We start from the raw sequence: 27,367 nt of genomic DNA, 5'->3' as shown, positions 1-27,367 counted from the left end.
TTATGGTGCAATTCGGAGTTGTTTGCTGGCCTTATCTCCAGCTAAGCCCCTGAAGCCTGCTCTTTTTTGAATCCTGTGCTGAGTCCTGCACCTTATTCTAAGTCCTCTTGTCCAGGATCCTGTGGGTTTAGAATGCTTGTTGCTGCTGCTGTGTCATCTTTATTTTCTACGGCATCTTCTGCCACTTTCCCAACAGAAATGTATTTGACGCCCTGAAATTAGAACCGAGACACAGGGAACATCAAATTATACACAAACAACCAATGACTTGATCCTAATATAAAATGCCTTTGTCAACCGAGGCAACCATAAACACGCAAAGCAAGAAACTTAGCCACATTGTTTGTACAGAACAGTTTAATCCCGCTGCTCTGCCTGAGTTCCCAGAAGTGTCAGCTTAAAGAAAACTGGGAGTACACGGAGCCTTGATCCGACTGGGTGGGCTCTGAAGCCACGACCACAGCACATAGCACAAGAGTGTGCGCCACGGGGGCCAGTGCTGCCACGGCTCCCCCAGGAGACCCACATCTGAAGAAAACAAACTGGTTTAATTGTTGTGCAGCAACCCAAATATGCTGGGGAAACAACCCCTACAGCTCTTTGTTTGGCTTCCACTCCTCTCTAGTTTTTCTTTACTACTTGAAAAAGCTTCGTTATTGTGATTTCTTTCCTTGGGTGTAAGGTCCCTGACTAGGTCTAGGGTGAATGGGGCAATTCAGACCTCGCCGCCTGCTTTAGTCTTCCATCATGCAAAAAATAATGTGAAATGTCCTGGGTCACCTAGCCTCCAAACTACTGCTGAGTAGCCCATCAGGGAAACACCCATAGTTGTTTATGGCAGTGTCTCATACTTAAATCTGGCAACCTTACTAAAAAGGAAAAACACAGTGATGAAATAGCAAAAAAATGATAAATCAATCACTGTACCTTATTCATGTGGTCTACACCACATGAATGAGTTTACTGCTTTGAGCATACTTCACCTGAGGGCCCTCTTCATTATCTGGAGAAAGAAGGTGAACGACTTTTCCTAGAAAAAAAAAAATCAAGATGAAAAAATATTATTATATATCTGTGGCAACAGTTCATTTAAAAACAACCCCCCAAAAACACATTTGAATGCTACCTTTATAGATGTCCAAGCCCTCTTGCTTTGCTTTGGTTAACCAAACCAAGGGCATGGATGACATTGCCAGACAAGACAATGGCACCTGCTTGAGGTGGCAACAGTTATGTTTTCTGGTAGCTACCTGAATGACACTTATACATTTTAAAGCTGGCATGTTTTGAAGGTGCAATCTCTCAATTTCTGCATAAGCATTTCCCATCTATAAACTGTTTAGAAAATGCTTTTGATTGTCTTTTCCTAGCTTCCATTATCCTCACAGATAAAAATACCACACGGAACACATTTAAGAGAGTTTGTGCACCTAATTTTTGCTGTTTCAGAAGAATCGTAACGAGGCATGTTGTCTACAACTTGTAATAAACAACAAAGTAGCACTAAGTAAATCTGATTTTGATTACTATTTGAAGAGAGGTGAAAACCAGACAAACGATACTGAACTATAAAGACCTCACTAGCATAGCCAAGACAGTGCTGCTGCCCTATTGCAAGAATACTTTAATCTAAGAATCCGATTTTTTATTCCCTAAGGTGAACACCCACACTAGAAACAAAAAGTCTCTGGCTCTTTATTAGCTTGAAAGTTAAGTGGAGAGTCCGCTTACCTCCCACACGCTCAAACAACATATCCCTTAACTCCCTTTCAGAAAATACAGATACTCTAATTCACATAAAGGATTATAAGCAATCATTTCAAATTGATTTTAATTCTTGCTTAGTCCCCTTATTTTACACATTAGTAATATATATAAAGCAAAAAATGTGAAACTAAACTACTTTATACAACTTAATTCAATGCCAGCAACTAAGGCCCAAATATATAATCATATTAAATGACTGATCTGCTGATCCAAAGTGCCCCAGGAGATACTTGTCACTGTGTTTCTGTTACCAGGACTATTTGCTGTAAATAAAACCGTTTTCAAAACAACAAGAATTAATTAGTTCAGATTGAATAATTGTAGCTCTACGTGATGACACACTAAAAAGCCTTATTACAGGTATATGCATACATGTATAGAGAAAGAGATACAGATTTATGCCTATGTATTTGCACACATCCAAAGTTAAGTGGCTGTTGCAATATACAGAGTGCTGCAGTTTATCTGTACTGCCACGAGATGCAGCCACATAACCTTTCAAATTTTAAGATTTTGTCCTCCTCTGACTCTTTGGAGTATACATGTCTGTATAATTCTTACAACAGCATTAATAGAATTAAATTCCAAGTCCTGAAAACAATATAGTATAGATAAATTTCCAGTATTTTTCTCATTAACTTTGTTCCAAATCATAGTATTGCATATGTGGATGGGATTTAAGAACAGAATGAGACCTGCTTATTCACAGAATTGTTGCCATAGATCCAGATCGGAGCTGACAGTGCTGAATTACACTGTGATTTGCCCTCAATAAAACAGAGAAAAGAAGACTGAAGGTTTTGGGTTCCCAAACCCCCCACAAAGATCCAACTGACCGCGTGCATATGGAACAGGGACAACTCCAGCAAGTTCAATGCGATCCCACAGCGTTTTCCTCACCGTGCACATCACTACTTCGGCAACACAAGCTTCTCTCTGCATATATGGTGAGCACCAAGAAGGATCCTCCAGGAGAGCAAGTGATAAAGGACTTCCACTCAAAAATACTTCTGCTCTTTCTAGTATTATCCAATAGTATGAAGCCACGGAAAATTCTCCTGTTATTCCCAGCTATCATAGGGAATTATGCAGGCACAACATTGACTTTAGGACCAAACAAAAACAGGGAAACTCTCCCCTACATTTAACAGGTGTTACTTTTTCTGTGCTGCTCTTTAATATTTCCCTGGTGCATGACATATGTAGTACTGGGATAATATAAGCACAAGAAGCACATGAGCAGATTCCACATGTAATACAAATATAATAGCTGTATTTCTCACCTACACGTTTTAAACACTGTTTTTACAGTAAGTTGATTTTCCTCTGAAGATAGATGAAATAAAGTCTACTCAGCACATTCTGTGTCTAAGAAAATGATCCCCAATGAGCTGTGCACCAGACTGAATATCATTTAGAAGGCAGATTTTTTAATTATGAATTTTAGTGGCAGGTCCATGTGCTTCTGCTCTGTTCCTATATTAAGATCACACTGAGGTTCACAGTTTATATATGAAAGATCCCAATTTCTAGTTTATATAGAAGAAGACTTCTCCTCCTTCTTCCTTATGTAAATAGAAATATCTCAATTACCTGAAGAAATGGTCAAAGCAGTTCCCAAGCCTTACTTGTAGTTTTTAATGGCAGCCATTTAGATAGGATTTATTTATGAGTTCAGATCCTTTCTGTTTGTTTTTCTTTTTTTTTTCCTGCTTGTTTGTTTTTATATAAAATTACAATACTAAAAAAAGTATATTCTCCTCCACGAGCTTTCTGTTTCCTAATCTGATCACACCTCCGTGCAATTGCCATAATAAACTGAACTGAGCAAGATGGATTAAAGGAAAGAGCAACGCCAGTTTTTGATGGTTTAAAGCATGCGAAACATAAATATAATGAATGGCTTCAGAGGAACCCAGCCCAGGGCAAGATTCTGGCTCAACTCTCCTGTGGGGTTTCTGCAGACAGGATGAAATGCAATGTCTCAGCTGAAGGTCCCCAAGCCAGTACAAAGCAAGACAGATGTGGCAAGGCTTGGGAGCAATGTGCTCGGCAGCTCTCCTTGCTGGAAGTGCAGCAAGGACAATGTGTGCCCTTCTTTGGGGACCCGATGCTGATCACAGCTTGTGCGCAGGCAGCGGAGGGGTCTGGCTGGGTCCCAAGGCCAGCTGAACAGACATGGTCAGCAAGATCCCCACATGAACCACCAGAAAGCTTTGCTACTCGATTGCTACCTGCTGTGAAGGAGGCAAAAATGCTCCCAGCAAGCAGGATTTACCCCCTAGGACAGTACTTTGAATCTTCCAAATGCCGTAACGAAAATGTTTGTGTTTCCACCCAAGAATGGTTTTGGCAGCAAACCGAAGGTAATTAAACACATTGCCCATTAGCCAAATTTCTCCTTGTAATAATTGGAGAGAAACAAACCCTCTCTCTAATCCAGACATGGTGTTGTGCAACAGAACTCTTTTTGAGCTAGCTTCCACCCTGCTGAAAGCACACTGCAAGGGGACTCACAGCCACGTTATGCCAGGACTTTGCTTTGTTCGGTACCTCTCAGATGCTCTGCCTCTCAGTTTCATTACCTCATAATTTCGAAGAATGGTCCTGTTTACTGGAAAAGGACTAATGAACTGAACTGCGCACTCAGAAGTTTCTGTATGCACAAAGAATATAAAAGCTCATTCTTTGATTCTTCCTAAGCTTTGATTTTAATTCTTATCTTCATATAACTAGCATGGCTAAATTCACACTGTTCATTTAACTCACTTTCTCAAAGGGCTGACTCCATCTGAATTTTTAACCATATATCCACTCCTTGGCTCCAGGCTCCTGGTGCTTCCACCTCCCACAGTCGATTCTGCTCCTCAGAATAAGTTTGCAGGAATTTCTGGCCAACTGAACAAGAGAAACCAAGGGGCAAAAGCATGAATGAGTGGGAAGCACAATGGAAGAGGGAGTATACCTAGCTTGGAAATCCTCTCTGAGGATGAAACATCCTATGGAAACATCCTCTCCTCTGATCATCCTTTTCTCTTTCTCTCTTTCAATGTTTTGAAAAGACACTTTTAGCTGGGCCTTTTACAGAAAATCTAGGTGGAATGGGCACGAGCAAATTCTGTCCATCTACTTTGGTCTACGTGACTTTCTTGCGAGTGCAGAAGTACAGGACTTGAAAGGACTTACAGGGCCATCAAGCCGTCACTTCTGCAGCCACTGCACTTCCAAACTGCTTCCAGGCCCTTGTCAGGTTCTAGATTAATCACAGCGCGAGTTTTTTGCCCTCACAATTCTGCAAGGAAAGCCATTTCAGTATCTCCCAGCTTTGATCATCAAGAATGCTACTCCAATTTCTAATTTATGAACAGAAAATTTCTATCAGATTGTTCTTGGGCCAAGCAGTTTTCTGCTTCTACCTTGCATTCTGCTGCTGGGGATAATTTGCTTCCCTGGTGGGGGCTCATGAAATAAGAACAGCTGACAGGAATAGCATGTCAAACATGCAGCTTCCATTACAAACACACTGCCACAGACTCCTGACACAGTCTGTGTACTTAAAATATTAGTATAATTTGGATAAACTATTACATTTTGAGTCGCTTATCTTATCAAACTGAAATTTCCTATGTAGAGACTTTCTAGGATGTCTGAGGAGTCAAAAGAAGGAATATGTTGCAAGGCCAAACTGATCACAAATGGGGATTTTGAATTTTCATCAGTCTTCTACCAACTCAAGAACTAAGACAGCCACCTGTAATCACCAGACTTTTCTTCATGCTTTCCTCTTTCCATTGCCATCCATCACAGTGCCAAATGATTTGAGATAGGCCATTCATCTTCAACATTCGCTTAAATTAAACAATTGATTGTCAAAATGTAAATTTCAATTCTGGTGTGTAAACATTTGCCTTATAGTAATGAGCAGATCAAAGTCATTAATTTTACCAAGAATATAATCTATATTAAGCAATTCAGTAAAAACTACTGAAAGTAACATACCAAAATGGAGATATTTGGTAAGCAAACTTTTTACTCCCTTTTAGGCATTGATACCACATGAAGTAAAATGCTAGAGAAAGCAGCTCACCACATGAAGTAAAATGCTAGAGAAAGCAGCTGACATTCAGAGCAGAAATTTAGAGCAAAAGGTTGCATTCCTCTGTCCAAGCACTGCAGTTCCAAGGAAAGATTTGAAAAGGCAGTGACTTTACTATGGTCGAAATTCAACTTACAGGATTTTTATTAAAATTTCACACAAATCCTAATTAGCATAAGATACAAGTTAATTTTTTTTGCTATGAACTTGGAACTAACTAAGATGAAAAGCATAATCTTGCTAATATCACTAGGTTCACATAAGCAGAGCATTCCTACCCATACTGTCTAAATCATGTGATGCTTGCAAAAGGAGAATCTGGTTTTGCTGAATTGAGCAAAAGAATGGTGTCAATACTACTCTTTTCTGAATTTAGAGGCAGCAATATCTTAGGAGCTTCTGGGATACATTTACATACATTCAGTGGCATATCTGGACCAGGGCGGGGAGGGGGGGGGGGAAGAGAAAGAGAGAGAGAGAAAAGGCAATTAAAAGTCTGTTGATACTTAGTAGGAAATGATTGTGAAGCCATATTTGATACAAAACTCCCCAAAATAACCGAAAAATCTCTACAGAACATATGGAACAACATACTTGTTTAAAAAAACATTTTCTTCTGAACTACATAGTTTTATAAAGAATATTAGCAAGGATATTTTCTGTAAATTTTACTACCAAAGCCATAACCCCAAAACACAGAGGATACACAACTATTTAATAAGTTTTTAAAAGTAGCAAATGTTCAGAGATAGTCAATGTTTTGATAAAGAAAAAAGTGCTGACAAGACAGGATGAACAAGCAGAGCTCAGGTACGGTGCTCGTCACTGTCTAGTACAATAACATTGCTCTATTGCTTATAGACAGTGCAATAAGAACGTAAAATGCTAAATAGCAGTCTGAGTTTTGTGTTTCTCTTTGTCTTACGTAAATATTGGCCTACCGTGGCAGGAAAATTCTAAATATCTCAAGAAATGTAACCAATTGCATGCTAACGATATTATCTTTCAGTTCAGGTGTGTGCACAGAGCTAAGAAAATCCGACCAAGACTATATTGAAATTTATTCATTACATGTGACCCTTACCTGATGTTGCCACATCAAATGATTTACCTTGATACACAGCAGCAGAAATAGGGCGGCCGATCCCTAACGCTTCCTCACCCACAAAAGACCTACAGAAATCCCGCAGCGTTTTCATCCCTAGGCCACCTCCTCTGTACTTTGACTGGACAAATCCAGTATCCAACACTGGCAGCAAATATGTGCATTTTACCATATATGGTCAAAATGCCCCAATATGGCAACCAGGTGTGGGACAGCCATATTGGGGCCTTTTGATCATAGTTGGGCATTTGCCAGTATGGGCAAAATGGCCATATATGGCAGTCAGGTGAGATGACCATATTTGGGCATTTTGACCATATTTGATTAACATGCGCAAGTTAGCTGAAAAAACATAACTGGGTTACAGCTAAAGAGGGATAAATATTCCCAAAAGTAATCCCAATAGCCTTAGATTATTCCGGCACACCACCCCGCCTAAACTCTTCTTACGACAGCACAGCCTGCCCATTCAGACGGTGCATGATGCAAGCGGACAACGGCAAAAGCGGCCAGAGGAAACTCCAGTGATGTTTTCAGGATGGAAGCCAGCGGTTCATCCTGGCTGCAGGGAAGAGGCGTGTGTGCGCCAGCCCCTGCATCCCTTGGTGCAATGATACCATGAAGCACGGCTCTTGACCAGCTCTGTTGTTTGCGGTTTCATTCTACCTACACAATCACCGGTCAGAAAGTTATACACCCATATCCCATATTCCAGTAGTATTTTAACCCCAAATCTACTCTAAACCATAAATTCCTCAAAAGAATATTTCTTTCTTTCAGTTATTTTTACCTGCCAACACATTCCCAGGAGCCATCTTCAAACCTTCACTGGGAAGGGATCCACATAAAAAGCATGGGGATTATGCCCCTAAAACTGGGAGCAGATCCCTGACTGCACCCCCTCCCAGGATCTCTGTGCCAGAAGAGGAGACCACCACAACTGAGGGCATTTCCTATCAAATGAATGGTGTAGTAAGCAAAAACTGCTCCTTCGTAAGTCATTTAATTCCAGTTAAAACATGGTAACTTATCTTGTATATATGTCCATTGCCTGAACTACTATCCATGTTAAATTAGGGCTTTTATTCAAGCACAGTCCTTGCTAATAAATACATTAAGTCAGTCACTTGAAATCATGGGGACATGACGTAAGAGTCTAAATGTTCTTTTAAGGACAAAATATACACTCAAGTATAAGACTCCAGATGATTAAACTGAACTATTTCTCAATTAAAACTGTCCAAAAAATAGTTCCAGCACCAAGGGATTTATTTTGCAACCATGCATCGTAAACTCAAATTGAAGTCAAGAGAAAGTTAATTAAGAACAGACATTCAGGGTCCAAACTTTCAGTGTTCACCCTGAACAACTCAGGGCCCAACTGCAAGAGTTGGGAACTCTTTGTGCAACTTCCTTAAATTACAAAATGCCACTAAAAAATAGAACCCCAATTGTTTGGAAATAAAAGCATTTAACCCCCAAATAAATGATTGCTACTAGTGTTCCATCTGCCTACATATAGGAAAAAAACTCACCTCTTGATGATGGTTTTTTTTTTTTTAATATTTAAAGATATCTATGAAGATTCTCTGCATGTTATCTCAGGGTATGTGACGGTTTGAATAGAAATGGTTCCTTCATGCCAGGAAAAAGCTGAAAGATGACATTTTCTTACTTTGTTGGTTAAGTCTCATCCTTGGTTTTCTCTCTTACAGCACTACCTAATGTGCCACCTTATCTAGTTTTCAGTGTCTCAAGTTTGTATCAATACTCTTACTGTGACCTATTTTCTTTTTATCTCATTCACATAGTTATCTTAAATGGAAGACTATTTCAGTTCCAGGAGAAGGGAGTACTTCTTGCTGCTAGTTGCAGGGTCTGACTGAACACTCTTTTTCCTGGCATACAAGTTCACCAAAACACACATCAATATATTCAGGTCTAGACACGAATTTGTCAAGGCAGCTGCTCTCCACTTAGCAGGAATCCACGTCATATATCCCGTCATATCCCCAGCCATACGACAGAGCACGTAGCTACATAACCAACCATTCCCTTCACATCCAGGCTTGGTCTAGCCCTGCTCAAGCAGGGTGCACGCTTAACTTCAAACACATGTTCAAGCACATTGTTGGAAAAGGATGGATTGTGGTGCTGTTTATAACCTTTCAATATTCGCAAGACATGATGTGTAGTTATTCTTTTTTCATTAGCCAAGGAATTGAGTGCATCCCCAGCCCCATTGTTAGTTGCCAGCCCAGCAGAAATGCTCCATTCCAGCAGGGTTGCACCATACATTCTAAGAAAGGGACAAACTTTTCCTCATGAAGTCAATATTTTAAGAATTCCTGCCTGTGTCCTTATAAGTTCATTACTATCTCATGCAGTCTGACTCCTATAAATCCTTATAAGACTGTTGTGCAGCAATCCCAGGACCTGATTTATGTCTGTTCTCCTAATTCTGTGTTGAGAAGAAGACAAAGACTTGCAAAGTCTAAAGGCATTGCAAAAAAGCAACCATGAAGCCATTCTTCACCTTGTCCATGGGAAAACATTAGAGAAGTCTTAGCCAAGGGCCGTTTGAAATAAAATAAACAAATAAACATTCAGAACAAAGCACATTTTGCCTCTAGGTCCCATCCAACAGCAAAGAGGTTATCATAAGCTAATGGTGGCCTGGAGCTGACCACTGCACTCCCGTGCAGTCTGTTTAGAAGTTTGTTTCACTGCTGAAACACATGGATAGCCTAAGTTTTGGGGTGAGGGAGTAGACAGTGAAAAATCAGGGCACTGGCCATGGAAGCATTTATATGGTCTGCCCTTTGAAGGCCTTTGATCTGCTTGGTTAGCTCACGAGTGCCAAACGACCAACTATGAGCCAGCAAAATGGTAAGCAGATATTACAAGGGCAGGAAAGCAGACAGCCATTAGCATTCCCGAAGAGCCACAAACCAGAAAAAAACCCACCGCTGTGTCCACATCCAACGGCCCCAGACAACACAAGGTCATGGAGAGTGACTGTTTCCCTGCTGAACAAGCTGCCTTGGCACACGCGTGCTTGGACAGGCCCTCTGCGGGCTGAGCACTTGGGTAAAGGGTGGGGAGTGTTTCTGCTGAACAGAGCCCAAGGTCGAGCCATTGTGGGAGTCTGTATGTGAGAAGGGGAACAAAGGTTCTGGCTTCAATAAAATTAAATGAATTCATGTCTTGACTGGTATGTAGTCATTTAGTTTTTATTACAGCCAGAACCTTCGGCCTGCTCCAGAAATGCTTATTAAAAATATTATTGCTAGAAAACAGATGGAGAAAGAAAACAATTAGCCAACAAAATTTTAGCTAATTGTCAGTCAGGTTAGTTTCAATTCCAATTTCTTCCTTTTTCCTAGAAGAAATGTACGTAATCAGTTGAAAATAAAAGTATATAGTCTGGGGATCTATTTCTAGAGAAAAACCATCTAAACCACCACATTAGTAAAAGAAATCTGCAAATGCTTGTAAAGAAGAACAGTGGGAAATGGTTTTCAGCCTGGGCAATCACTTCCAAAGACCCTCTTAAATAAAATACATTATGATGTCTGAAGCACTCAGGTGTTGTCTATGTAAATGTTAACTATTCCATTTCAATAAACAGCCCACAAGGTTGTGTCACATTTTGTTAACAGAAAAATACAGTGAGGAAAAGAATTTGTCTCTTCCCTCCCAAAATCGGATCTGGCTCAAGGCAGCTCACACGGTAACAGGCCTGGGTCTGCACTGCTCTTGTCCATGGAAAAGGACAAGACTGAAAGCAAACAGGAAAACACTGCAAAATCAGGCCCGTAGCTTACGGTGCCACTGGAAGCGAGGGATGAGAAGGGAGGATGGACAGCACATGGCCCTGCCCAAGCAGCATCCCCAGACACATCTACTTCCCACTGCAGCAGCCAGGTCCACCGGGCTTTTTTGCAAAGGTTTGGAGTAGCCAAAAATCAGATGGGAGCCAGGGCTGCTTCACTATCTACTTGACTTTAACTTGGATTTTTTGTGTGGTCAGGTGTTCCCGAAGGGTGATTTATGCACCACCTACAAAGAATGAATGAGAAGCCCAAAAGGCATTTACTCCTGGTTCAGCTCCATGCTTTAAAGCCTGGTTTAAAGGCTGGTTTAACTCATACCACAGAAAATTCCATCTTTCTCTCCTCTTTTACTGTGTGACAGAAAGAGCACGAAAGCAACAAGCCCCAGCATTCTGACTCTTTTGCTCCTTGTATCAAAGACGACCTTGGCCCATGACTTGGTAGCTCCTATGTATAGTAGAAACAATAATATGTAAGAGTAGAAAATTTGAGATTGTTCATCTATAAAGGGTGTTTTCTTCTGTATTATTTTTGAAAGGACAAAGACACTCTTGACTTATGGCATCCTTACTGATTTATGTTAATGATGCATCTTCTACGGTCTCCTGACTACTGCTCACTGATGTGAGTAAAAACACATCTCCAATGATTACTAATCCTCATTACATAGAAAAAAAAATGGAGATTTAAGGTCCAACTGTACAAAAAAAAACTTGTCAATAAGTTTAGTCATTAATCCTCTACACAAAACACATTCTGAGATTTTCACAAAAATTAAAGCCTATCAAGAACAACAACAAAAAAAAGCCGAAAGGAACATTCAAAAGAAATATAAAACAGAAACCAAAGTATCTATTGAAAAATCTTAGTTTTGTCTTCCACCAAATATTTAAGAGTTGCAGGCTGCTGTTTGCCAAGAAAGATGCAGACATTAAAGCCAACATGTCTCGAGGGACAAGGAACTCTGTCATTTTCCATTTTACCTTTAAGTAGCTACATTCAGTGAGGTCTGAACTCCTTAGCTGTGTAATCTGGAAGCTGCTGACACAGATAAAATTGGCGACATTTATCTTGGCATGTGACAAAGTATCTTATCAGCCTCATTAGTGGCTTAGTACGTCTCATCAATCTTTAGTGCACTCCATGGTAAATGCTGCATGCCTGAAATTGGGCAGGACTAAGCACATGCTGGAGAGGTTAGGGTGATGATCTGTGTAGTCATGAATAAATTTTCCTTTAATAAAGGTGTCCAATGCTCATGAAAGGTGATAGTCTTGAAGAATGAATCTTCTGTTTATCTACACAACAGGTGCAGGGTGGCCAGTGTCAGGAGTTGCCAAGCTGCCCCACAAACTTGGCTTGCACTGACTGTGTCTCCGAGCAGGGCAGGTGCTCGGCGCCGCACGGCCCTCGCTGCCAGGGTTGCCAGAGGAGGTCCAAGGAAGGGCGTTCCTAAGAGGGGCAGATGTGTGGAACCACAGCAACATCATCAAGGGCACTTTGCACAGACCACCTACTAACTACCAAATGGGTAAGACTTTACAAAGTTGCCATGCTGGCTAAATGGAATCCCTGGATTCCAGTGAAAATTTGGTCTAAATCTGTAGCAAAGATAAAACAAACCGTCTCCTCCTTGGTCACCTGTTTCTGTGATTCACCTGGATGACTCCTGTCTGAAATCACCACGCTCCGCAGATCCGTTCTGGCTTATTTGGCTCAACTGAAGCATGTGGGTTTTGCTGGGGGGGTTGGGTGTTTTTTTTTTTCTGTGCATCATACAGTGCATAGTAGAAAATTCACAAATGAGAAATACAGAGTTGAATACAATGTCAGCATGTCAACTACCTCGTGAAGAATACAAAACCAAGGAGAATGGCCACATAATTGCATAGCATAGAAACAAAGAGAATCACAATCTCGTGGTGGGCACAGCAAATTATTACTGCCTAGCTCTAGAAGTCGCAACAAGAGATGCAGCATCATATAGTGTCCTGTACACAAAGCTGCCCCTCCTAAACGTTCTGACCAAAAAGTAAAAGGAAAAAGAATACATTAGGCTAAAAAAGCTATTTAGCTGAGCTTGTTTGGGGCCTAAAAAATCCATGCGTGTTATACAATACACAGAGAATAGGATCAGCCGGGCATGGTTGGTATGAAATTGCAATCACAGAACCTCAGAAGGGAATTATTTTCCAAACACATACAGCAGAAAGGCAAAAACAATCAGTTTCAGGCTTCCCAAAAAGGCTTTGGCAAAAGTCTGCAGTATTTTGTGACACAACCCAAAGACTAATAAATATAGCTGCCCGGAATAAAAGAGCCCTGGCAACAAAAGACAGATGCTGACAAAGCTGGACTCAAAGAATCTGTATTTTATGGGGACCTGGTTTAAAATCAAACTGTGACTCTCAATTTACACAGAAACAGCTTCAGCTTGGCTAAAACTCCACCCATACCAGACTACTGTGCACATTTATTTCACTGAAGCATGAATCATTACAGCCCATACAAGCGTTTCTCTCCAAAGTCTTTGCTCAGAAATATTTATGGTCTTAAAGGAAAACGTATGATGCTAATAGAAGTGCTTCCCAATTATAAAAGAGCTCATCAGCATATTCACAGATACAGACAAGATTATTAATAGGCTAAGACATGATTCATCACTGACTGTACGGTAGCATTACACCAACAGAGTGGAATACTACAAGCTGCACCTCAGTGTGAACAAGGTACTTTTACTACCAAGGTAGCAGAAAAGCAGAACATCTCTTAGGGCTGCTGCCCCTTAAGACTCTACCAGGGATGGCAACTTGAAACTGTCCTCTGCAATGCAAAGCAACACACATTTACACAGCTCTCAGCCTGTTTATTCCCCTCTGACACTTTAATGTCAGATGGTTTCTGACTGTTGACTTCAGCAGCATTTTTACCTGCAAAGATGCCAGGTTCTCTACATTTAAGCTGCTAGTGCTCAGAATGACACCCATGAGTCTTTAACACAGATAGGTAACCAGCTCCTGAATAAAGGCAAGTTGCAACTGCAAATCTGGAGCTATTCTAATGAGGTGTTTTCTACATTGGAGTAGCCAGTAGCAATATACCTGCATTAATACAAAGTCTTATAAAAAAAGAAATAAAAAAACCCTTCACGAAGGTTTATCTTGGCAAGCACCCCTAAAGCATCAAGTACATTTTGATTCTTTCCTACACCAGATAACCCATTAACAATGAAATCAATCAATCATCATAATGCTTCTAAAATGCTAGATACTGCATTCCAGGGCTGATCCAGCAACAAGTGTTTCTTACACATCCAAGAATACTACCATTTCTTGCCTCCGGCCACTCCCAATCCCCTGTTTTAGCTATATAAACAGTGCACCTTTTTCATTCAGATCCCTCTTTCCGGGATACAGTCCTCCACTCCTTCAGTAGGCCGTGCATTCTTTGTTCCTAGATGTACAACCTTTTACTTGGTTGCAATAAAACATATTTTATTTGAATAAAACAGTACCTCAGCTCACTCAGTGTAACTGAGAATAGAACTTGGAGACATCATGTTTAAATGAAAGTAATATGGATTGATTCCAAATTTTGGTAAGGTTTGTTTCCCAGATTCACTCTGAGGGAGATTCAATATAAAAATGTAAATAAGAGGCAGGAAGACAAACAAAAGCACCACATTTCTAAGCTTGAGGAGCCAATGGGAATTTGTCTCTAAAATGACCTTACCTTTCATCTTGACTGTATAAAATGCGACAGCCTCACCATCTCTCCAGAGTATCTTGGCACACTCAGTAGCAGAGTGAGGGAGAAAGAATGCATCATTAGCTGAACTCCCTTCCAGCATTCCCAAAATAACGTGGTTCAGAACAAAGCGGACAATCCTTTCTGCAAATGTCTGGACCTTAGAGAATAAACAAAAACAGAGCAAAGACAAATGAAGCAAAAAAAGTGTGTTTTGCCTTTCATGAAAGGCTTCAAAATCTTGGGCAGGGAAGGAAGTGGTCAGGGAACATGTGCATGAAACTTGGAGAAAATATTTCATGATTTGGTCCAGACAGGATAATACAAATATTTTTTTTTCTACTGTTCCATGTAAAAAATAGTTGTATCCTACTAAGATTATTTATTTTGAAAAAGAAATGCAAATTTAAAATCTATTAAATTACACATTCAAAACCTATTAAATAACAGTTCAATAATAATAAAAAAAAAAAAACACAATATAAACACTCTCCAAGACAAAAAAAAATGTAAATAGCTAGATAAGACATTGTTCCAAAGGCTGGTAAACACCTCCTTTCAGACAGACAAGCAGCACTAGTGTGAAGAGTTATTGCTAATGCAGTAATTCTGTTTACCTGATGATTTCTTTAGCTGGCAGTGAGGGCAAAGTAAAAACACAGAGAATAAATTCCACAGATGAATCATAAATTGCATGACAGGAAATGGCTTAGAGAGGGTGAACATGCATGTCAGTGTTGTCACTGTGCAATGGGAGACATCTGAAGTACTTGGTGAGACAGGTACCCCGGATCCCACAAATTATAAAACATGAGCTAAGGTAGACCAGAGAATTGTGTTTGATTGCCCTAGCTCCAGGGTGAAGGCAAATGTTTAGAGCAGCATCCTTACCAAAATTAGCCCATCTCTAGAAGGATCAGCTGTCTTTATCACATCTTCACCTGGCCACCAAGACTGGTTCAAATAAACTGCCAAAACTACAAAAAGAAGAATACAGGTAGAGATCAGCTGGAGACAGGTAGGCGACCCTGCACCCTTCCATGGGCAGCCTCACAGCCCCCTCTCCTCTCCCTCCTGCCGACTCCCCTTGGCTTTGCAGGGCTTCCATAACATCTCCATGTCCCTTTATATCCACCTTGCAACACTGAATGGAGCATCAAGTAAAAGCAATTTTTCTATGAACCAATCTACCTTTAGTAGGACAACCCTTGGGCCACAGGAATAAGGCACTTCTTGGGTGATACCTCGATAGTACTGCGTACAACTGAGCGGCATTTGGGACACAGAGCCACTTTCTGCAATTTAAAAATTAATTTCTCTGAGATCTTCAGCTGTACACACACACACGCCCATGCTTGCATCCATGTCATTCAAGCCTCAAAGTTTTCATATCCATTCCATCAAACGCCTTTTTGGCTGCCCACATGATAAAGTTTCTGCGTACCTGTACCTTTAGACTGCAGATCCTAAATTTTCTGCATGGACAGAACACAGTTCAAATGCACATTTCCAGTTCAAATGCACGTATCTGCACAAAGGGCAGATATTCATACAGATCTGTAAAAAAAAAAAAAAAAAAAAAAAAAAAAAAAAAAAAAAACACAAACTTTCAACCTGAAGTATAAATATATTTGGACTTGCTTAAGTACTATGCAGAGCTTACACTCCACTTGTTCCCACCCTTCCTGAATTCTTCACATATCCAGAAGCAAGTATTTAAAAACCAACTCCCTTCCTTTATCTACAGAATTCATTCTTGCCACTAGATTTACAGGAGAAAGATCAAAGTAGTAAGACTGAAATTGCTCCCAAGTGCTGATCAGAAGGAAAACTTTTAGCACAGAGGCAGTTCAAAGGGTATCAGTTTTTAAAGACTTAGATTTGTTTTTAAAATAAAGGCAGGCATTAAGTCTTTTATGATGACTGACACATCAAGCAGCAAACACTGCAGTAAAAAGAACTATTATCTGCACAGTGGTGACATCCACCTACATGGCCACAATTCCAGGAGCGCTCAAGAACACCAGTATATTTACTACCTTTAAATAGTGCAGTTTGCCTTCTCTTTTTCAGGCAGAAATCAAATATAATATAGGAAATATGTGGCAAAGATCAGGATGGAGTTCAAACATCTCAATTCCTAATAGGGCACGCTGTCTACCAGCTCTCAAAGCTATCCAGCTACAGACTAACATGAGAAAGTTAAAAGCCATCTAACAGTTAGAGACAAATCTACACACAAGCAAGTGAAACAGCTTTAATAGAATTCATCATTTACCTCTTTTGCCTCAGGTTATACAAATGTTTCTAACGTGCACAGGTTAGTTTCCCTTTTTGCCTCAACCTTTACCAGCTCCCACTGGCTTTCAGGCTGGAGATTCTGCTTAGCTAACTTATATTTTGAATAAATTATTAAAGCAAGTGCCAAAAAGTATTACACTTTATGCACTGGATTAATCATGAAGAAACTATAGCACGCGAGGGCAGACGTCTGCTTATACCCCTAGATCCAGTTTGTTAAATATTTTGCAGCCAGATGCTGCAGTGGGGACTGCACAGAGATGTGGCACATAGTCCAGGCACATACAAAGCACATAGCAAAGGTCAGAAAAGTCTGAAAAAGCTTTGATGAAAATAGAAGGATGCATAAGCATGGTCCAAGGAGCTACTTTTATAGCAATTACTGTGATATTCAATAATTTAAATGTGTGTGGGGGAGAACACTAGTTGACATAGCAACTGTCACATCACATTACTTGAGCAACCTTATGTATACAGATGTCTTCCTTGAAGGAAAAATCATTTCTCCAGATTTCACAAAAACATATGTACTTTTTTGTTATCATTTCTCAAGTCAACATCTGGTTCACAGTTAAACCCATTCATGCTTCCCCACGCTCTCATTTTCATTTTATAATCAGCTCTGAGGAATGCTATTTCAAATGCAAACATGTTTTGTGAGAGCACATGTTTTCTTCACTCTCCTTTCCCAGCCTTATTATTCTTTCCTCCAAGACACAAGGTAACATCCGCCTGATCAAAAAGATAAAGTTATTTCCAATCAGTAAGTTACATACATCACCTGAACCCTGTTCATCATGACTGTACTATGAAACGCTTCCATCCCCTGGGCAAATGTCATCCTTCTCAATCCAGGTCTGTATTTTTACTGGCCAAAAAGGCCTACCCACCAGTGTGAAATTATTTGAATGAAATGTGTGCATCAGGACTTTGCATTTGTGAGTAAAGCAGAAAAAACAGAGCGATGTCCAGCTTGGTATTTCTTCCTCCTCAGTTTTCATCTAAATTGCTGAAATCCATCCCTCAGCCACAACCTAAATCAAAGTACTATATATAAAAGGTGCAAAAAATGGAATTTGAGCTAGTCTGCTAAGTACCAGATCTACCAGTTCTTCCATCATTATCTTTTCCCTAATTTTGGAAGTATTTCCGATTGATGGCACACGGCAGATTACAGGTCACTTTGGCCCCATTTCCACCATGGAAGGAGAATAGTAAATCACCCTGACAGGAAATTCCACACAACAGTGTCTAGGTCACCTCTGATAATGGAGCAAGTTCAGAGATGCAGAAGTCAAACTGCATTTTGCAATGCCCACTGCTACACTGAGTAGCTGCGTCTCCCCAGCCCCTATATATAACACAAAAGAAAAGCATTTTTTTCTTTCTTAAGAGTCTTATGCAAATAAATGCATTAAAGCATAGGAGGCCTGCAGATGCTACAGCAATGGCAGCCATTCAAGTATCTAAGATATCTTTCCTGCAACCAATTACATTTTTTTTCAATAATTCAAGTTTTACTGAAAGATTTGTTGCAAATGTCTTGTGATAAATGTTCCATAGCATCTAGCAGTTATTGTAAATTATTATATCCAGCATGCAGAAAATGCCACAATGGAGTATGTTTATTTAGCGATATAAAAATGTTAATCACCCATGCTATGCTCTGTAGGCCCTTACAGCCCAATTTACATTCTCATAAAAATACCCGTACAGATAGAGTAACAGAACACACAGCCCATCACAAATAAATTAAAAATGCTCCCAACCAAGACCAAGGCCTCTGGAAAAGCTGTCACATTCATTTGCTCTTTGCTGCACACAGGTCATTTCAGAGCACAAGCTAAGCATCACTTCTGGACAATCTACCTGATCAAGGTGATCAGGCATAAATCTCAGCATTGCAATCAACTTCTCTTTAACCTGTGCCCAAGAATAAAACTTTATGTCTCTTCACAGGTAAACTTCTATCTAAAGTATTAAGATTCATTCAGTTTTTCAAAATTTGTATTTTTTTCAGAGTCTAAACTATTGGAATTTAAAACATAAACAGTTAGTTTGACAACACTGGTTTCAGGAACTGTGTAAAAATAGGCATATTACTGTGGTTATTGTATTTAACCATTATAAAAACTGGTTTATCTGTATATGCAGTAGTTATCTATTAAAGATATAAAAACAAAGGAAACAAAGCAACACAGCAAATTTTTCCCCTTAAAAATTTGTTTTGAAACTACCTGATCTGTTTACAGGTCAGAACGAAGGGCGAGATAGCTAAGCAAACCCAGGTGGACTTGTGACATGACAGAGCCTTCTGCCCCAAGGGTCGATTCCCAATCTGTTAAAGCATGAGAAACATATTTGAGTAAAATATTTAAAATACCTATACTCAGATATACACACACAAGCAGACTTCAGAGAACCAATGAAAGTTTACTACGATTCACCATAATTTCTTTTTTTTTTTAAAAAAAAAGAAGTCCAATGTACATAGGAAGGGAGGGTTGGCCGCACCTGGAGTACTGCATGCAGTTCTGGGCTCCCCAGGACAAGAGGGATGTGGAGCTTCTAGAGAGGGTCCAGAGTCGGGCGACAAAGATGGTTAAAGGACTGGAGCATCTATCGAATAAGGAAAGACTAAGTGAGCTGGGCCTGTTTAGTCTGGAAAAGGGAAGACTTAGAGGAGATCTGATGAGTACGTATGAACTCCTGAGGAGAGAATGTAGGGAGGATGTGGCCAAACTCTTGTCTATGGCGGCCAGTGACAGGACAGGGGGTAACATGTAAGTTCCACCTCCATGTGAGGAAGAACTTCTTTCCTGTGAGGGTGACAGAGCCATGGCACTGACTGCCCAGAGAGGCTGTGGAGGCTCCTTCTCTGCAGATCTTCCAAACCTGCCTGGATGCCACCCTGTGCCGTGTGCTGTAGGTGTCCCTGCTGGAGCAGGGATGTTGGACTAGATGATCTCTGGAGGTCCTTTCCAACCTTAACCATTCTGGAATTCTGGGATTATACCTTCCACATCTATTAATGTTGGCCACAAGCTTATAGCTTGTAAAGTCCAGAAACAGAGGACTTCCAGGAAAAAGCCTTAAAACATACTTTCAAAAGGCAATATTAAGAGCCAGATGAAGCAGGTCTTGCTTAAATACCTAGAGTTATTGATCTCTGTGGGACTCTCTCTGTGACGATGGGCCAGTGAAACAAGCTAAAGGGTTTACAGAAGTAACTCACTTTGTTGCTTAAAATCTAAGCAGCAGCTTATCTTGCTAGATTGAAGCTTTGAGTGTAGATAACTATCATACAATGTAGTCTCCACTGCACTCGTATGACCCCTGAGCAACCTAAACTAAATGGTGTTTTTAACTACGTTCTTTTGAGCACAAGTCAGTACGCACACACCACTGCAACCACAGCGCAGCTCGGGCTTCTGCTGTACATGCTTCTTTCCTTTAGCACACCAGTGCCTCTGCATAAAAATGTCCATGTGAAATGTAAATTAATGCCAGGAAAGCACTTCTATTTCAATAGTTTTAGAGAGACCATAAACTGTAGTCTAAAGAGTACATTTTTATCTTGAAAAGTTTCCCCACCTTCAAACTATGTGAATCACAGCACATTAGTGAGCTGTCGATTGAAAGGGTATGTAAAAGGAGCTGGAAAGTTCCCCAGAGTTCACCTTCATCCGCAGATGACTTTAATCTGTTTTTTGTTCTTAGGAAGAAATTTCCTAGTTCCAGGCTTTGGACTGAACCAATGAATACCTAGTTACACTAACAGTGCCTGTTCAAGGAGTATAAGATGACAACCTGCCACTCCAAGAAATGAACCTAGGGGACTAAGCTTAGCCTTTTCTTTGTTGTGTTATTAAAAATACTGGTTGCAAACTTCTTCCGAGAAAAATTTATAGCTTATCCTTTCATTAAAAAAAAAGTCAGATGTGGTTTTGGTAACAGATCTCACTAGTGTCATGCCACATTCAGGAGTTCAAAGTTTAACCAGTTATCGAGTCAAGGCTTCCTGTGTTCTGGAGGATTATCTAAGCAATATATAGCATAATGGGTCAATGCGTAGTTTATGTCTTCATAGTAGTTGCTCAAAAAATGATATAGTCCATGGCTCCAAATCAGCCAAAACTTTATTTCATGAGTTACACTGGTCCTTTGGTACCACGCAACCCAAGGTTACTGTCACTGACAGTGGTATCAAGGTTTGTTAATTATTTTACATTTGCAGCTTTTCACATAGCAGATATAGTCCCACACGCCTGCCTGACATTAATTGGGAAGAAATTTGGCTATATTTTGAGACACTGTGACCCTCACAGCAGGAAGAGAAAACTTAGATACAATTACTACCTCAAGTCTTAAGAACCTGTTGATAATTCAAGCAGTGACTCACGAGAAAGAAACATCAGCCATCTCATACTGATTTCTGTTGCCTATAACTGGACTGCAGTGTATCCCTGTCAGAATGACACATGGCTGTAATTGGAAAACACCAACATTACGAGTAGTAAGCAAGGCAAAGACAGTAAATTTTAAAGCTAATTTTGGGAGAAATGCCAAATAAAATGGGTATAACTCCATTCCTGAGCGCGTGCTCTGTTCAACTTGCAGGCCAGTGCCAGAAATAGGAGGCAACTAAATCTAGAACTAAAGACATCACACAGGAAAAATAATGGGAATAAAAATCAGTAAAACCTAATACCATTTCACATATATGTAATTTGCTCTTGTTCTATCCAATAGGTCTATCCATCACATCTCACAATATCCTATTGAAGAAAACTATTATCCATTGAATGAAGTCAGAGAGAATATGGGATATCCCCAAAGTCATTCTTCCACCAGTAGCAGAACGATGCAGATAATTTTAAAATCCCTGATTGTCATCCCTCCCTTCTAAATCAGTAGCCCACTCATACAAATCCCTGAACAGTGTTCGGAGTCTGCTTCGGATTCAAAACAAATGCACTAATACTTCAGTATGTAAACCAGCAGACCAACTTTAAAGAAAGCCCAACTACTCCAAATTCAAAATATTTTGACCAAGATTAACCTGTCTCTTTATCCTGTGGATCAGTTAACAGCAACATTTTGCAAGTAGGATTATTTCGCTGGACAGGGACAAAACACACACAGGAATCTTCAAGTACAACCTAAAAAACAAAAAAGCTGTTTGTAGTGCAAAGCTGGCAAGAGTTGTGTGTAGTTGATGCACTTACGGCTTGTTTTAATAACATGGATGGAATAAGCTCAACCTTTAACTTCAAGACACTAAGTGGTATATACATAATGTTCCAATATTAGCAGTAACTAATGTTATTTTAAAAGGAATCAGCTAGTAAAGTTAGCAAAGATCTTAATACTGACTTATGATTAGTATATATCCTGCCTTTGAACACTGTTACAGAGCACGATCCATCACATGCAGACAAATGGTGTTATGAAAGAGCAGACACATTTGTATCAAATAAAAACAAATACAACTTGCACCATCTTACAGCATCGTCCAGCTGAGGATTTGTGGTGTTTTGCAAACAATGATTGAAGCCGCAGGGCACAGGGAGTATCAAAGCACCAGGGCAGTGCCTGGGCAGTTTATCTGTGAGGCACAGGGAGGGTAGATAATTGGCACAAGGTGGTAAAGCTGCAGAGAAAGCTAAAACCAGAATGCAGCTCTCAACCTCTCAGACTGCACTATAAATGATGTGATGCATAAACACAAAATTACTGTGCTCCAACAGCTCTCTATGCATAGAGATGATGATGATGATTTCCACATGAATATTGAAAAGGCTCTCATGTAGGTTTAGGTGCAGGCAAAGATCATGCATAATTTAGCACAGTATGTACTGTACTTTGGAAAATCTGGTCCATTGTGTGTGTGTGTGGGTGTGCCTCTCTAATTGTACCCATTTGTGAGTTTGCTGTGAAACTCTAATCAGTCATGTGATACATTTAATACATCTTGGTGCATGGAAAGAGTAGTATGAATATGGATTCAGTATCATTAGATTGTCAGTAACAGAATCCTGGGGTCATCTCTGCAAAAATGAGGCTCCTGGAAATAAACTGAAAACTGCCTGAAATCTGTAGGTACGAACATCCTGAAACCTCAGTACGTTCTGAGGACCTGGTCCTCCTTTTCTTGCTACTAATAAAACAGCATCAGTGTCATAGTGACACCTGAGAGCAATGCCATAACAAAGAGACCAGTCCTATTTCCAATCCTACTGCTATGACTGTGTTTTTGTTTTGTAAGTGAATATGCACTTTCATGGGTGTTAATAACATTAGTACAGCCAAGTCTAGCTGTCTCTCTATGAACTCTGCCCACATACTCTCATCCTGACTTACAACAATCCTTGCTCTTCAGATCCTGAATGCTTGAGCAAAGACTAGGAACCACCAAAAAAGTTCTGTGCCCTGAGTAAGTGGCCTGACAGCTACCTAACTCTGGTCAGGTAATTGTGCACAGCTGCTGGACCTGCCACCTGAAACCTGCTTTGATTCAGCTGAGCAGAGGAAAAAAGGACAATAACAACAGCTGATTATCCAAATACCAAAATCCTCAGCCTTCAGGTTGTGGGTTTATAACAGGGATTGTTAGCTCAGATATCCACTGGGGATGGCATCAACCTTATTATATTTACTTTATTTTTAATTACATAGTATCAACAGGCATGCAAGTATTCCTTACAGTTTATAAGGAAATAAAAGACAGAGTAAGAACATTACCATGGCTTACGCCCTTGGCTAGCTATCCAAGTGCAGATTAGGTTAGATCTGCACTAAATGAATGCAAAGAGTAATCTGTTGCTATGAGACTCAAATCAGTCATGTGACACATTAAAGTCTGACGACAAGCCACAAAATCAAGACAGCTGTGAATCAAAAGCCAAAAGTCCACATTTAACTGATCTCGCTGTGACTAGCTATTGCAAGAATACATATAGCACTGCCTGGGATTTTATACCACCCTCCTTTCTAATTAAAGAGTAAATGAAGTTTAAAAATTGCAACTAGGCATGAAAAGCTGAGCTAAGGACAGCCTTGAACGGAGGGATCTTTGCATTTTCAGGTTTGTTGGTATTTAACCCTACACAGTCCACTAGAGGGCATTAAAAGAGTATTTAAAGTTACTCATAATCACTCCTCAAATACAAAGCTACCCCTCCTGAAAGAACATCTTTCTGGAAAACTACTGCATATTTTTCCTAAACTGTAGACGAGCCACTCAATTCCACAGAAACATTTATTTCATCTAACCTACTTTCTGCTTTGATAGCACAGTAACAGCTAGCCTAGAACACCTTTCATCAACTAGAAAATTCCCAGAATATAAAATACCATATGTTGACTAACATAGGAATTTTTCATAAGTTTATTTAGTCATCTCCAACCCATTCTTTAAGTGTCTCAGGACCAGACACTAAAGCATTGGCATCTATAGCATCTCTACCATCTATAATGAAAGCTGCTCTATAAGAACCCATAGTCAAAATTATCAAGATAACTCTTGGAAGGAAGGCAACCGAAAACAGAGCTGGAACCTGGTATAAACCTCCACCAGATTCACTCTTGGTTCAGTCGTGTAAGGAGGTAGGTGAAGGTGCTAACACTTCCAATGCTCATCCACTCTCTGGAAGGTTTTGGAGTTACAGTTTCTCTCCAATTTACAGGATGCAAACTACTCAAATCAGAAACCGCTGATTTTAAGACATTTCCAACCCGGCCACAAACAGACTATAAGCACACCCAACAAACTAGCTGTTACAAGATCTAACTTTCAGAAGGAAAAGCATCTCCCTATTACCTTTCCTCCTCCAGGGAGGGAAAATACGTCAGGGTAGATGATGATTTCTTCAGGAGTTTCTCACAATACATTTCAGCATCTGCTTGGAGAACCTTTGGATCTCCAGCTAATGTATCTACCAAGTAAACACCATCTGTAATGGAAATAGAAAACAAGAGGTGTTTAAGTAAACTAATAAATACGGATTTTAAAATTTCAATTTTCCCCAGCAGTAACTAGGCCTTTTGTCTAATCCTCATCTAAAACAGCAAGACTGGTTAAACCTATGTATTTGTTATCTACTTTCTGGAATGCATTTGGGCAGAGTAGAACTGTGGGCATCAAATCACATTTGTCTTTCAAATTCAGCAAGCACATGTTGAAATTTCTCTACGTACAAGTAGCTTACTTGAAAGCAGGAAGAGCAAAAAACTTCTTCAAAACACAGTTTGATTTTTAGTACCATCTAAAAATATAACAGGAAAAGAATTCCAAGGCTTCCACTGCTTCTGAAGAGACTGCCCCTTTACGGGTCAGTCCATGGTTTGTTGTGTATCTTAGCTACCCTTTTCTCATTGAGTCATTGTAATTAAGCTACTTTCACAAATATATGAAATCGTGTCAAAATATATTAAAACATTTACCCACAGAAGAGTTCCAAAGATAATAACCACAGGTATTTTTCTTTTTTTTGAAACATAACTATTAATTCATGTGACTCACTGCTGCAGGATATTAATGAAATGCATGTAAATTTTGTTTGTATCCAATTAACAAATACATTTGATACCTAAATATAAACCCCACAGTAACACAGTGTTTTGGGGAACTGTGCAGCTTCTTTTTGGTTCACCTGGTGGTACATCTGGGTCATCTGGTTCAGACTGGTGGTACATCAACCAGCTCAGAAACGAGCATCAGCAGCAATGTGTTAGCAACAGGTCATAGTATTCTGCCAGTCTCCAACCATAGGAGGGAAATAGTCTAAATTTAAGGGCTTTCACTTAATTAACTACACCTATAACTCTGGTAAGTCCCAAATGAGGACAAATGGTTCTTTCACGCTGTTATATTTTGAGACTCAGTTTTGCATCCTCCAGTTTTAATCATGGTTTGTTCCCACATGGTAGCTCCGTGACCCAAGGATAATAGAAAATAACTGTACTGATAGGAAAAGCAAAGTAACAAGCAGAGAGAAGGAACAGTCTTATGAGGGTCAATGTAAGAACAGCCTGTGTCAAGATTCTGCAACCATAGATCATAAAATTATATTGGAAAGGATACCTTTCCATAAGATTGTCAAATTTGCAGCACCACATCAGCCTATTCACCCGTTCAGTGGCCCCAGCAGTAGCCAACACGCGATTCCTTAGCAAAAAGGTGAAACAGCAGCGATTCCACCACCCACCCGCCAACACCACGTGAAACGGCCCCCACGCTCTCCTCCTGCCTTTGCGGGCCAGCCCCTTGCCCACGTCCTGCAGCCTCAGAGCAAGGCCCTGTAGCCAGACCCGTGACGAGAAGCTACCGCGTAAATGATTTTTCTGACATGTTGGTATGTGGCAAAAAGGGACAACAGGGGCAACCCTGGCAAGCCAAGTCCCAGCTTCATGTCCCAGCCAGTCCTTAGCAGCTGCAGCGGTTCCCCAGCGTCCTGTGCAACACCAAGCAAAAACACCATATAAGGGAACGACGACATTAAAGATTATTATTAAAAGCTTTTTTTTTTTTTCCCCCCTCCTAAATGAAGGCATAACCAGCAAGGCTGCTTTCAATATTTTCAAGTGAGCAGCATACGAGGCTTAAGTTTAGCACAATGAAAAATATTGGTCACGCTAATAAATTTTATTTATGAGATGCCACCTACAAGACTATGCCCTGCTGTTGTTAAACCACAGAGACTTAACAAGCACAGTCACCACTTCGTCTCAAGGAAGACAGTAACTGGCACCTTCAGTAGCTTTCTGGTACACACATTTCTTTCCTTAGGTAACAGTGACCCATTTGAAAGGATGGAATAACATCACAAGTTAAATGACAAGGCACTAGGTAAGACTTGTGATTGATACACCATTAATATTAGCTTTCCAGGTGGGTCTTTTCTTTTCCTCTAAAGTATGCTGGCTTGCTTCCACTAGCCGGGCTTCCCTGTGCGATACTCTAAAAATGTCTAAGTGAGTTAGGAGCCCATGCACCAACAAAGGACAAATCCTTTTTTTTTTTTTTTTTTTTTTTTTTTCTCCTCCCTCCTCTCTCCCCCCTCACTCTCCATCAAAAGAAGTCTCTCTTCTGTATAAAGGGAGAAAGAGAGCAAGGCAGAGGCACCTTTGGGACCCCAGAGGGCACGAGTCTAACTTTAGGTATCCTGCAATGTCCTGAAGAGCCTAGCTGGGCTAAGTCTTGTGAAGATCGCCCCAAAACCTGCACCCAAACACACACCTAAACCTGTTCAGCTGCAGCACAGAGTCATACAGCTACCTTGAATATTTTTTGTTAACCTATGTGTTTTCCAGTTTTTCCCAGTGTAAAGGGAGGAAATAAATACCATGCTGTATATGTGTGGCTCTTTTTCCATAATTGGAAACAAACAAGACAAACATTTAACCATTACTATTGTTATTAGGCATATGACTCTCAGCAATTATTATTGCTGGCTAACACGGTGTTCTAAGTGTTCCACAATCCATTGCAAAACAACACAGTGACTTTGCTTT

At 40.2% G+C, this 27,367-nt stretch overlaps 1 protein-coding gene across 1 annotated transcript; it reads right to left on the bottom strand.

Moving 5' to 3' along the window:
* Positions 1 to 26,925, bottom strand: FAM169B (Protein). Its single transcript, XM_088520827.1, is given in 10 exon segments — positions 1 to 119; positions 965 to 1,024; positions 4,537 to 4,665; positions 6,975 to 7,133; positions 14,510 to 14,711; positions 15,443 to 15,528; positions 21,915 to 22,014; positions 24,675 to 24,709; positions 24,712 to 24,822; positions 26,898 to 26,925. Coding segments are annotated over 10 exon segments (1,029 nt in total).
* Between the last annotated feature and the right edge of the window lie 442 nt (positions 26,926 to 27,367).

The sequence above is a fragment of the Tinamus guttatus genome, unplaced genomic scaffold (genome assembly GCF_059628265.1).
Source record: "Tinamus guttatus ecotype Peru unplaced genomic scaffold, ASM5962826v1 Tinamus_guttatus_pri_ptg000004l, whole genome shotgun sequence".
Classification (NCBI taxonomy): domain Eukaryota; kingdom Metazoa; phylum Chordata; class Aves; order Tinamiformes; family Tinamidae; genus Tinamus; species Tinamus guttatus.
Note: the sequence above shows the minus strand (reverse complement) of the source record. Positions and strands in the feature narration are given on the sequence as shown.